This window comes from Danio rerio, chromosome 10, assembly GCF_049306965.1.
Source record: "Danio rerio strain Tuebingen ecotype United States chromosome 10, GRCz12tu, whole genome shotgun sequence".
In the NCBI taxonomy this organism is placed as follows: Eukaryota; Metazoa; Chordata; class Actinopteri; order Cypriniformes; family Danionidae; genus Danio; species Danio rerio.
This window is the reverse complement of record NC_133185.1, coordinates 45,003,538-45,017,336: the sequence shown is the minus strand read 5'-3', so window position 1 is coordinate 45,017,336 and position 13,799 is coordinate 45,003,538. Positions and strand designations below refer to the sequence as shown.

General features: G+C 44.0%; 1 protein-coding gene across 13 annotated transcripts in view; it reads right to left on the bottom strand.

Moving 5' to 3' along the window:
- kirrel3a (kirre like nephrin family adhesion molecule 3a) overlaps positions 1–13,799 on the bottom strand; it is a 532,195-nt gene that overhangs the window by 23,818 nt on the left and 494,578 nt on the right. For 8 of the 13 annotated variants that reach the window (XM_073915104.1, XM_068224013.2, XM_073915112.1 and 5 more), the window contains 3 exons: positions 12,274–12,472; positions 10,948–11,055; positions 7,203–7,286 (listed from right to left, as the gene is read on the bottom strand). In XM_073915104.1, the coding sequence (XP_073771205.1) occupies positions 7,203–7,286; positions 10,948–11,055; positions 12,274–12,472 (391 nt within the window). The remainder of the gene's footprint in view (positions 1–7,202; positions 7,287–10,947; positions 11,056–12,273; positions 12,473–13,799) is intronic. The other 5 variants (XM_073915110.1, XM_073915102.1, XM_073915109.1 and 2 more) reach the window with 1 other exon arrangement.

Here is a 13,799-nt window from a genome sequence, read left to right as displayed (position 1 = left end):
AAGATATTTGCGTATTGCTCTACATCTTGTGTGTAGTGTGTAAGCCAGGCGCACTTTGCGCCAGACAATAGACCGAGTTTGCTCTGGTATAAAGAACAGACTATTTACAGTTTCTCAAAATAGCAATGCGCCAAAACACGCCTGCTTTTTTAGACTAGAACACCTATGGGCGCACATATGAGCGCAAATTAATTAGCTATTTAAACAGTGTGGCGCAACACCTCAAAATGCCCCTTGCGCCGAGCTTAAAGTAGCAAAAGACTATTGCACCGCGTCTTGCGCCACACTGCGCCGGGTGTATGATAGGGCCCTAAATCTGCAAAAGGCAAAACATAGAAAAGTTTAGAACCTTCTCAGGAAATGTAACAAAATTACACCAAGAGTGCAGCGACCCGACAATGAACTGCAGGCCTCACCTGCCTCATTTAAGGTGAGTGTTCATGACTCCACCATAAGATAGAGACTGCAATGCTGATGATGCACAGGGCAACTTTTTGAGCAATGTTACTTGGCTACTGTACTAATAAGAATGAGCAATTTGTTGTCCATTTATGGTATTATTTCCTAAAGTTGCCCAGCAACCTTGCTTAAAAAGATGCTCTGTGTATCATTAGGATAACAGACTCATTGGAAGCTATCGAAAATGCTTGATTGCAGTTGTTGCTGCTAAGTGTGTCCCAACCAGTTCCCCTTCGGGGGGAACTTCAGCACTATAAGTGGATTTGATTTGTAAAATCCACGCATTGGGAGGATTCGGATCAGAAGCCGCTTGTCTGGAGAGTATTGAACGGGCCAATGAATGAAATTAATTGGCAGCGTAAGCTTGCGCAGGTGTGCGACATCTGCAATTATCTCAGCATATAAGCACACCTGAAGCCAGCAGACGCCATCCTTTTCGCTTCAGATCCTTTCTGAGTGAGTCGATGAGGGTTCCTCTTGCTGATCAGCACTTCAGAGCGAACGAGTGTGTCTCCCGGTCCAGAATGGGTCTTCGCGGTGGCAGACGGTCGAGCTGGGTTACTCCCTTGCCTGCGGTTCTTTGGGTCCGGTCCTCCAGAGCGGTGCGTATAGTTGCAACTTTCCTAAAAGAGCAACACAGTCGTGCAGCACGTCCTTTTCAGGATGGCGCTCCGACTGTGCGTTTCTGGATGCGGGGGTTTCCTGGCTCCGGATGATGGACACGATCACTGCATTGCATGTTTGGGGGTCCAGCATGTTAATGCGGTGCTCGCGGGCGGTTCATGTCGTCATTGCGATGCCATGACCGTTGCACAGCTAAGATCGCGGCTAACTTTCGCAAGAGAGCGAGCCACCCCAGTTGCCTCCTGTTCTAAAAAAGCAGCGGGCGCTCGGGCAGATCTGAGGGTTTCAGCGGGAGATAATCCGCCGCCCACGGGCTCGCGGACCTCTCGCTCCTCACGGTGCTCCATCCAAGCTTCGGGTGGTGAGAGTGATCCGTCTAACCAGATGGTAGCTCTCACACTCGCTGACACCGGAGATCAGATGTCCTCCGCGGCATCGGAGGGTGGGCTTTCACTGTCCGACGAAGATCCGGACCCGCTCGCCCCCTCCGGGCAGGTGAGCGCTGTCAAATCGGATCCTGAAGCGGACATGTTAGCCGTGCTTTCCCGGGCTGCTTCGGCCGTGGGGTTGGAGATGGTTTATCCCCCAGCTCCGCGGCCGGACCGACTAGATGGGTGCTACGTAGAGGACCAGAAGGCGAAGCCTTCGAAGCCTCTCGTCCCCTTCTTCCCGGAAGTGCACAGTAGGCTCACGCAGTCTTGGAGGGCACCTTTCTCTGCCCGTGCTGCGTGTGCCTCCGCCCTCACCGCCCTTGACGGCGGAGCTGCCAGGGGGTATGAGGCGATTCCGTCAGTGGAGCGCGCTATCGCGGTCAATCTTTGTCCGCGCGGCGCCTCTACGTGGCGGGGTTTGCCCCGCCTCCCGTCCAAAGCCTGTAGGTTGTCTGCCTCCCTCGGAGCCAGAGCTTATAAGGCTGCGGGCCAGGCTGCTTCTGCTTTGCACGCGATGGCCACCTACCAGCGCTACCAAGCGCAGGCGCTGGCCGAGCTGCACGAGGGCGGGTCCAACCCAAGCTTATTACATGAGCTGCGCACCGCGACCGACTATGCTCTTCGGACTACTAAGTCCGCCGCGTGTGCGCTGGGGAGGACGATGTCCACACTTGTGGTTCAGGAACGCCACCTCTGGCTAAACCTGGCCGATATGCGCGACGTTGACAAAGTTCGCTTTCTTGACTCGCCCATATCCCAGGCTGGCCTGTTCGGCGACACCGTCGGTGAATTCACCCAGGAATTCAAGGCGGTGAAAGAGCAGTCGGATGCGATGGGCAATGTCATCTATCGGCGTGGCCGTAAGCCCGCTCCGCCCGCCGAGCCATCCACTTCCGCTGTTCCTCGCCGAGGCGCGGCGTTCACCTCGAAAGCAGGCAGCCCCTCCTGCCCAGGGCGCCGTTAAGTCCGGTAAACGGACCACGAAGCGTCCCTGAGACAGGCCATCCGGAGAAGAGGAAACTTGCTCTTTCCCCGCTGGAGGGCGGGGCCCCGATAACAACGGTACTTTTCAGTGCCACCAAAACATCAGTAAAAGAGCACTTTTTCCCTTCCCCGGATGTGACTGCACGAGTTCTGCCAGTCCGGGACGCGCTGCCTTCCGGCTCGCAGACTCTACGTGCTTCGCCAGTGGCTCACGAGCGCTGGGGGGACGGTCTCCCTTCCCTCAGCCCTCCAGCCCCCTCTCAGGAGTCAGGGTGCGGAGCCAGAGCGAATCGCTCTCCTCCAGCTCTTCCGCGGGACCCTCGTGCTTCCCGGATCAGCACACCCACTCCGCGCTGCCCCACCGCTGGTACGTCAGCGATTGTAGCGATGACTCCATTAGCGAGGGCTCTGCCTGCCTGGTTAGCGCGGGCCAGCCCCTCGCGGTGGCTCATACGCACAATCAGACTCGGTTACGCGATTCAGTTCGCGAAACGGCCCCCCAAGTTTACGGGCGTGTATTTCTCCAGGGTCAGCCCCCTGTCCGCCCCTGTCTTGCGAGAGGAGATTGCTGCCCTCCTGGCGAAGGGTGCAATCGAGCTGGTTCCTCCAGCCGAGATGGAGAGTGGGTTTTACAGCCCATACTTCATCGTACCCAAAAAGAGCGGTGGGTCACGGCCAATCCTAGATCTGCGCGTTTTGAACCGCTGTCTGCACAGGCTGCCGTTCAGAATGCTCACGCAGAGGCGCATTCTCCAATGCGTTCGTCCTCGGGATTGGTTTGCAGCCATAGACCTGAAGGACGCGTATTTCCATGTCTCCATTCTTCCACGCCACCGCCAATTTCTGCGGTTTGCGTTCGAGGGTCGAGCGTGGCAGTACAAGGTCCTCCCCTTCGGGCTCTCTCTGTCTCCGCGGGTCTTCACCAAACTCGCGGAGGGTGCCCTAGCGCCCCTTCGGCTCGCGGGCATTCGCATACTCAATTATCTCGACGACTGGCTGATTTTAGCCCACTCGCGGGAGCAATTGATTATGCACAGGGACAAGGTGCTTCGGCATCTCCGCCTACTGGGGCTTCAGGTCAACCGAGAAAAGAGCAAACTCGCCCCCGTGCAGAGGATTTCTTTTCTCGGGATGGAGCTGGACTCGATCACCATGGTAGCGCACCTCTCCGAGGAACGCGCTCGCCTGTTGCTGAACTGTCTGAGGGAGCTCGACAGCAAACTAGTGGTCCCACTGAAGTTCTTTCAGAGGCTCCTGGGGCATATGGCATCCGCAGCCGCCGTCACGCCGCTCGGGTGGCTCCATATGAGACCACTTCAGCACTGGCTTCACGATCGGGTCCCCAGACGCGCATGGCACGCGGGCACACACCGGGTCTCGGTTACTGCGCTGTGTCGCCGCGCCCTCAGCCCTTGGAACGACACCTCGTTCCTACAGGCCGGTGTGCCTCTAGGACAGGCGTCCAGCCATGTTGTTGTTTCAACAGACGCTTCCAACACGGGTTAGGGGGCCGTGTGTTGCGGGCATGCGGCTGCGGGTCTCTGGAAGGGTGCCCAGCTGCATTGGCATATCAATCGCCTAGAGCTGTTGGCAGTGTTCCTCGCTCTCCACCGCTTTTTACCGGTGCTGGAGCGGCAACACGTGCTGGTCAGGACGGACAGTACGGCGGCGGCGGCGTATATCAACCGCATGGGGGGTATGCGCTCTCGCCGCATGTCTCAGCTCGCCCGCCGTCTGCTCCTCTGGAGTCACCCGCGGCTGAATTCGCTGCGCGCCATTCACGTCCCAGGCACGCTCAATCGTGCAGCCGATGCGCTCTCACGACAGCTGTTACGTCCTGGAGAATGGAGACTCCACCCCGAGTCTGTTCAGCTGATATGGGCGCGATTCGAGGAGGCCCAGATCGATCTGTTTGCTTCCCCCGAGAACGCTCACTGCCAGTTGTTTTTTTCCCTGACCGAGGGCTCTCTCGGCACGGATGCACTGGCCCACAGCTGGCCTCGGGGCATGCGCAAGTATGCGTTTCCCCCAGTGAGCCTGCTCGCGCAGTTTCTGTGCAAGGTCAGGGAGGACGAGGAACAGGTTCTGCTAGTTGCGCCCCTTTGGCCCAACCGGACCTGGATATCAGAGCTCTCACTCCTCGCGACGGCCCTCCCCTGGCGGATCCCTTTGAGAGAGGACCTACTCTCTCAGGGACAGGGCACCATCTGGCACCCTCGCCCCGATCTTTGGAACCTCCACGTGTGGTCCCTAGACGCGAGGAAGACTTAGGTAACCTACCGACTGCGGTGGTTAATACCATCACTCAGGCTAGAGCCCCCTCCACGAGGCGCGCCTACGCCCTGAAGTGGAGTCTATTCACTGAATGGTGCGTCTCTCGCAGAGAAGACCCCCGAAATTGCCAGATTAGTGTTGTGCTCTCTTTCCTTCAAGAGAAGTTGGACAGCAGGCTGTCGCCCTCCACTCTCAAGGTTTACGTGGCCGCCATCTCCGCTTATCATAGCGCGGTAGCTGGCGGCACCGTGGGAAAGCATAACCTGGTCATCCAGTTCCTTAGGGGTGCTAGGCGAATTAATCCATCTCGCCCCCCTCTCATGCCCTCTTGGGATCTCGCCCTCGTTCTCACGAGTCTGCGATCCGATCCCTTTGAGCCACTCGAATCAGTATCTCTAAGATTTCTGTCCCTGAAGACAGCTCTGCTGGTTGCGTTGGCCTCCATCAAGAGGGTCGGGGACCTGGAGGCATTTTCGGTCAGTGACTCGTGCCTGGAATTCGGGCCGGATTACTCTCACGTCATCCTGAGACCCCGCCCCGGTTATGTGCCCAAGGTTCCTACCACCCCCTTTAGAGATCAGGTAGTGAACCTGCAAGCGCTGCCCCCGGAGGAGGCAGACCCAGCCCTTTCTTTACTTTGTCCAGTTCGCGCTCTGCGCATTTATGTGGACCGTACTCAGAATTTTAGATCATCTGAGCAGCTCTTTGTCTGTTATGGCGGTCGGCAGCAGGGAAGTGCCGTATCGAAACAAAGATTATCCCACTGGATTGTGGATGCCATTTCACTCGCTTATTCGAGTCGAGGTCAGCCGTGTCCCCCGGGAGTTCGTGCACACTCCACTCGGAGCGTTGCATCCTCTTGGGCGCGTGCACGCGGCGTCTCTCTAACAGACATCTGTAGAGCTGCGGGCTGGGCGACACCCAACACATTTGCAAGGTTTTACAATCTGCGAGTGGAGCCGGTTTCCTCAAGGGTATTAGGTAACCCTTTGGTGATTGAGGAGACAACTCGGTAGGGTGTTGAAACACGCTTGCTGCGCCATTCTCCCTAACACGGAGGTACGTGCGCCTTTTTTATCTGTCAGTAAAGTTCCCCGTCAGGTGAGCCCTGCAGATTCCTCCGTGGCCCCCAGCACTGACTCAGCGGAGGAGTCACTTGCTGGCCCACTACGTTGTAGGTCTGCCCGCTGGTCAGCCCGCGTTTTGGGTATAGGTGCCTGCTATGCGTGATCCCCACTAGGCGATCCCATATGCTTATTCCGCCACGGTTAAGTCCCCCCCCCTGGGCGGACCCGTGTCTTCCCTCTCCGCTAACCACTCTTTTGCTATGCGTACTCCCCCTTTTTAGGGCTAGTCCATATGTAAATTCTGCCATCTATCCCCCCCTTGGGTAACGGATGGCCTCCGCAGCGTCCTCCCTATCGGGATTGCACGCTTCCCAACGTACTGTCGTATTTCCTAGAATTATCTAGATGCTCACGACTTCCCAAAAAATATATCTACATCCGTAAAACTTCTGTTGAAGTAGGATAAATTAGGGCCAGGGACACGTTGGAGGACCGCGCCCCCCATGATGTGGGTGCGTCACGCTTGCTTGACTATCTCCTCATCGGGGGTGTTGGTAAGGTGCAGTCATTATGGCGCTTTCAATGGGCTCCCAATGCGTGGATTTTACAAATCAAATCCACTTATAGTGCTGAAGTTCCCCCCGAAGGGGAACGTTCGAGGTTACTAAAGTAACCCTTCGTTCCCCGAGGAGGGGAACGGAAGCACTATACTCCGTCGCCATAATGACTGTCCCTTAGCTGTTTGAAAGTCTCTTCAGCTTAAAAGGATGGCGTCTGCTGGCTTCAGGTGTGCTTATATGCTGAGATAATTGCAGATGTCGCACACCTGCGCAAGCTTACGCTGCCAATTAATTTCATTCATTGGCCCGTTCAATACTCTCCAGACAAGCGGCTTCTGATCCGAATCCTCCCAATGCGTGGATTTTACAAATCAAATCCACTTATAGTGCTTCCGTTCCCCTCCTCGGGGAACGAAGGGTTACTTTAGTAACCTCGAACGTTATTTGGCTTAGGAGGCAAATACTTTTACACAAGGCTATGTTGTGTTGTTTCCCCCTAATAATAAAAAAACCTTCATTTCAACTTTATCTTTGACTAATGTTTGAATTTATTTGATGATCTGAAACATTCAAGAGTGACAAACATGCAAAGAAAAGAAATCAATAGGGGGGCAAATACTTTTTCACACCACTGTAAGTAAATCAGCATTTTTGCAATATTTTGAAACATATGTTGCATTTGCTTTATACAGTCTATACATATGCAATACAAATATGAACTTGTTTGTCATGTATATAATTAGCATATATTGCCAGATGTATGATTTTTAAAGGGAAGTGTGCAAGAAGTGAGACGAGCTTACTTTCGCTTTTTACTGTGCCGGATATCTCTCTCTGTCTAGAAGAGAGGGACACTGGGAGTGAAGACATCACCAGGTGCATGTCCTCTGTGGCGCACGGTCACAACATGCAAAGGAAGTAAGATCACTTGTTAAAAAATGAGGTCTTTACAGTCGCGCTCAGATAAAGTCAGGCTGAGGAGCGGGAGCTGGCCGCTAATGGAGGCAATTTGCGAAAGGCAAGATAAGACAATAAAGACCTCAGATAGAGGAAGACGTGAGGAAGGTGTGGGTGTGCTCTTATCATCGTGCGCTACAGTGTTGAAGAACTACTCAGGAAATGTGGCTTGCTGGGCTACAAGACACTGATGCCTTAAACTACTGTCAAGTTGACTTTTTCTACACGCAGCATTACAGGTTGGCATGCAATTTCAGACATTTACATTTCAACATGAAACAGTTTCTGATTGGCTAGATTTTTGATTCAAGTATATTTAAACACACTCTTTACATATACAATATACACATCAACCGGCCACTTTATTAGGTACACCTGTCTAACTGCTCGATGACACAAATTTCTTATCAGCCAATCACATGGCAGCAACTTAATGCATTCAGGCATGTAGACATGGTCAAGACAATCTGCTGCAGATTGTCAGAGGAGAATGGCCAGACTGGTTCCAGCTGATAGAAAGGCAATAGTAACTCAAATAACCACTTGTTATTACGTATCTCTGAACACATTAAACATTGAGGCAGATGGGCTACAGTAGCAGAAGACCACACTGGGTGCCACTTCTGTCAGCTAATATATATTTTTGCACACTTTATGCCTATTAATACCAATTGAGCATCGTGTCAACGCCACAGCCTACCTGAGTATTGTTGCTGACCATGTACATCTCTTTATGACCACAGTGTATCCATCTTCTGATGGCTACATTCAGCAGTATAATGCGCCATGTTATAAAGCCTAGTTATAAAGCCAAGTTATGGCCTCCACAGTCACCAGAACTCAATCCAATAGAGCACCTTTGGGATGTGATGGAGCGGGAGATTTGCATCATGCATGTGCAGCCGACAAATCTGCAGCAACTGTGATGCTATCATGTCAGTGTGGAGCAAAATCTCTAAGGAATATTTCCAGTAGCTTGTTAAATCTGTGCCACGATGGATTAAGGCAGTTCTGAAGGCAAAAGGGGGTCCAACCCGGTACTAGTAAGGTGTGCCTAATAAAGTGGCCAATGAGTGCATGTGTTAATAATCATTGAAAAATCCTGTATGATGAGAATACTGTAAAAAATGCAGGGTCGAACACAATTCATTCATGCTGTCTCAACCCAAATAGATCAAGTTAACCTAGCAAATTTAAGTGGATTAAACATAAATTGTCCCCAAAAACAACTCAAGAGTTGTGTTGATTCAGCTCATTTTAAATAAGTAGTTTAAACATTCAGCAAAAATATTTGAGTAAATCTTTTCAGTTTAATAGGAATATTTAAGTATAATATGTATATTTCTCAATATAAGTATATCTAAATGCACTGCTTAAATATACAAAATATCTGCTAATAATAAAAAATGTATAATAAGTATATTAAAACACAGTCCTTGCATATACAATACATGTGCTAATTAATAAAACATCCAGTATACAGTATTTACAGTATATTTAAATGCACTCCTTACATTTACAAAATATTAGCTAACCTTTTTTTTAAATATCCAGTATAATAAGTATATTTAAGAAGTCTTTACATACCCAATACATGAGCTAATAAACCAGTGTAATAAGCATATTTTCAATATAATATATAGTATATTAAAACACACTCTTTATTTATACAATTCATGCTCTAAAAAAATCCAGTATAATACAGTGCTCAGCATAATTGAGTACACCCCATTGTCCACTCAGTGAATATAGGACTGTAACATATATTGGTGCATTTAAACAAAACATATTTATTAAACAGATATATTTATTAAAATAATATTTTAGACAGAACATATTTAGAAATGGAAAGATAACACATTTAAATTCATGCAAAACATTGCAAAAAAATTACAAACTACAACATTTCAACTAAATTGTATATGTTTTTTGTTTCTCTTGATATTTAATATTTTTCCCTAACATATAAATTTGGGCTGCTAATTTCTGAAACATTATTGTAAATTATTTAGTTAGATTAGCTTCAGGTTTGGCTTCAGTACTGACTAAACTAATGCATATGCACAAATATAATATTGTAAAGCATCCTATAGAAAATATATATTTAAATGAGAAATTTGTGGGGGGTGTACTTATATATACTGAACACTGTATATTTACAGAATATTAAAGTATAAACACACTCCTTACATATGCAAAATATGCGCTAATAAAACAAAATGTACTTTTTTAATAATATATATTTTTTTCTTAAATGGCTAATGTAAGTAAACTAAATACATATATTTTTTAATGATAATCTTTCAGTTTTAAAACAATATCCAGCAAGAATATACATGAAATTTATCCTTTATATATATTTCATGTTTTTGAATAATAATTTTACAAATGTTTTATTGAAATAAATTTAAAGTAAATGGATAATTTACGATTTTATAAATAATATTTTTTCCATTCTAAAAAAATACCCTGCAAGTATGCACACAATTTATCCTCCATTTATTATTAACTTTTTAAATAATAATAATAATAATAATAATAATAATAATAATAATAATAATAATAATAATAATAATAATAATACAATAAATATTATTATTATTATTATTATTAATAATAATAATAATAATAATAATAATAATAATAATAATTAAATAATAATAATAAATAATGATAATAGTAATAATAATAATAATAATAATAATAATAATAATAATAATAATAATAGTAATAATAATAATAATTACAACAAATAATAATAATAATAATAATAATAAAAATAATAATAATATTAATAATATGTATAAATGTATAAAATCTATAAATTATGAGCTCAAGGTCAAATTAAATAACTTAATATTAAATCTTAAATTTTTCATCTTTAATACTTATTAATTTATTATTACAGATTTTTAAACAATGATTGCAAATAATTATAATATTAACAAATGTACTAAATGCAGCAAAGACTTTAGACATGATGCTGCAAACTCAGAATCTAGATCAGCTAAATAATAACTCATCAGCATAAGAGAGACTTTAGAAAAACAAACCAATCTCTCTAACCTATGCATATATAAACAGCATAAAACACAGGCACAATATTCTCAGTTACGATGACAGCATACACATTTACAACCCCCAATTAAAACTATAACACCACCAAATTTACATAACCAACTAAAAACATCTGCTGAACAGCCTAGTCTTTTCTTATTATTTATTTTAATTACGACATTTCACATTTTAATATGCATTTCAAACTTTTTTTTTTCAAGTTTTTTCTCAGCTTTGCACAAATATAATAAAAAAACGACTAACCAATGTAGTGTTTTGTCACGCTACACCACTAATTGTTGGAAAAACAACTTATTATAAGAAAACAACACTAATCTGACAACATCTGAGCAGCCGTCATGCCAGAGAACATTTATTTTGTTAAATACAGTAGCGCTCTTTTTTTTAATTAGCTGCTGTTGTGGATAAAGTTGTGCTACTCGGAGTGTATAAAAAAGTGGTGTGTGTCTCAATGGACATGTGGGGCGACTCGCTTGTGTTTGGGTCTCTGTAGGAACACAAAAGCTCACTTACTCCTCTGCAGACGAGCGCAGCAGAAAGCCCCCAGGGTCCCGATGAGGACGATCAGAGCCAGGAAAGCTCCCACTGCAACCCCGATGATGACGGCCAATCGCAGAGACCCTGAGGAGAACACAGAACCGCCGGGATCATCAGACAAACCTGCTGACAGAACGCAGAGCTCATGCTACACACAAGAGTCCGCATCGGGAGCGTGTTTGTCACTGGAGGAGACATAATGAAGTCGTGTTTCCAAGAGTCTTGGATTAAATCCTACGGGGGGATGAGCTGACCTCTTTGAATAACTCAGCTCTGCACCTTGGGAGTCGGCTTTACTGGAGGAAAATGGGCCAGGATTTGAATAATAAAAAAATTGCGTCTAATTTCGATTAAATATTTCAAAGAAATCAAAAAGGCGAGGAAAAAAAAGGATTAAGGGCTGTTTAAATTAGATTCATAATGGAGGTTCTGAATGCGTCGGAATTCCATTAAAGAAATCCAGTGATTTAAGTATGTGACATTTACCTGAATAAGCACACTATGATCCTGTCTTTGCCCTAATGCTTGGAGAAAAAAAAGGCATGGTATTTAATTAGGGTGACGCGAGTAAAACTCTTGATTGATACCTTGTTTTTTTGAATGAATTAATAAAATAAAATAAAATAAAATAAAATAAAATAAAATAAAATAAAATAAAATAAAATAAAATAAAATAAAATAAAAACACAACAAAACAAAAAAATAAAATAAATAAATAAATAAATAAATAAATAAATAAATAAATAAAAAACAAAACAAAACAAAACAAAACAAAACAAAACAAAACAAAACAAAAAACAAAACAAAACAAAACAAAACAAAACAAAACAAAACAAAGCAAAACAAAACAAAACAAAACAAAACAAAACAAAACAGAAATAAAAAACAAAACAAAACCAAGCAAAACAAAACAAAACAAAACAAACAAACAAAAAAAAGTAAATTAATTAATAAAAAAAAATAAAAATAAATAAATGATTCATAATTTATAAAGGGCAAATTACAGCAAATTAATAGAAGCACATGAATATCCATATAATTATTACTGACAAAGACAATAACAATAATCCGCAAATTTCTAGGTATTTAAATAAATCATAAAAGCGGATTAAGGACTGTTTAAATTAGATTAATAATAGAAGTTCTGAATATGTCTGAATTCCATTAAAGAAATGCACTGATTTAAGTAGGTGACATTTACCTCAATAAGCACACTATAATCCACTCTTTGCCCTAACGCTTAAAGAAAAAAAGTCATGGATTTAATCAGTTCGAGGCGTGAGCAAAACTCTTGATTGTTACCTTGCTCTTTGAGGCGAATGATCTCGGTGTCGGAGCCGAAGCTGTTCCATGCGGTGCAGTTGTAGATGGTCTGGAAGTCTGTAGGGACGATGTTCCTCATGGTGAGGGTGGAAATGACTCCTTCCTCGGTGCTCACGGTTTCTACTGTATAACGGCCTGATGTTCCTGATTCTAGCACTGTTTCCTTCCATGACCATGCCTGCAAACAATCACACAATTAAACAATTCTCAAGTACTGTAATCAGCCAGAACCTCTCAACATCATTCATTCATTTATTTTACTTCAACTTTGTCCTTTATTTATCATGCCAATTAAGTCCATCCAATTTACTTGTGTTTGGATTGTGAGAGAAACCAGAGCACCCGGAGGAAACCCACGCCAACCTGGGATTTTCCCATACTTTACCATTCTATCAGTTAGAGTAAAGGGTAAACTCACATAGCACAGCACCTTTGAAAAAAAAAAGATTGAATGATTTCATTATAGACCTGCACATTCTTAAAGTGACAATGCTGATATTAAGTGTCAATCAAATATATATATAAATAGAATGGATTGACTTGGAATGGATGGATTGGATGGACTGAATTGAATTGAAATTGATTGGATGGATGAGTGGATTAAACTGAATTAAAATTAATTGGATGGATTGAATTTTTTTAAATTAATTTCATGATTGAATTGAATTCAAATTAATTGCATGGATTGAATTTAATTGAAATTAAATGGATGAATTTAACTGAAATTAATTGGATGGATTACATTGAATGGGGGTAGATGGATGGATTTAATTGAATGGAAATGGATGGATGGATGGATGGATAGATGAATTAAAATAAAATGAAAGGAAATTAAATCATTTGAAATTAATTGGATGTATGGATGGATGGAAGAATGGATGGATGGATGCATGAATGAATGGATTAAATTAGATTGATTGGACTGAATTGATGGATGGTTGGATGGATGGATGAATGGATGGATGGACTGAATTGGATGGACTGAATTGGAAAGATATAGATAGACAGACAGACAGACAGACAGACAGACAGACAGACTGACTGACTGACTAACTGACTGACTGATTGATTGATTGATTGATTGATTGATTGATTGATTGATTGATTGATTGATTAAATTGGAATGGAGTGATTGAATGGATGAATTAAATGGATGGATTAAAATTTATAGATGGATGGATGGATGGATGGATGGATGGATGGATGGATGGATGGATGGATGGATTGAATTAGATGGATTGATGGATGAATGAATAGATGGATGGATAAATGGATGGATTGATGGATGGATGAATAGATGTATTGAATTGGATGGATTGGATTGAAATAAATTCTATGGATGGATGGATGGATAGATGGGTTGAATTAGATTGATTGTATTACATTGATGCATGGTTGGATGGATGAATGGATGAACTTAATTGGATGTACTGAATTGGATATATGGATAGATAGACTGACAGACAGATAGACCGACAGATGATAGATAGATAGATAGATAGATA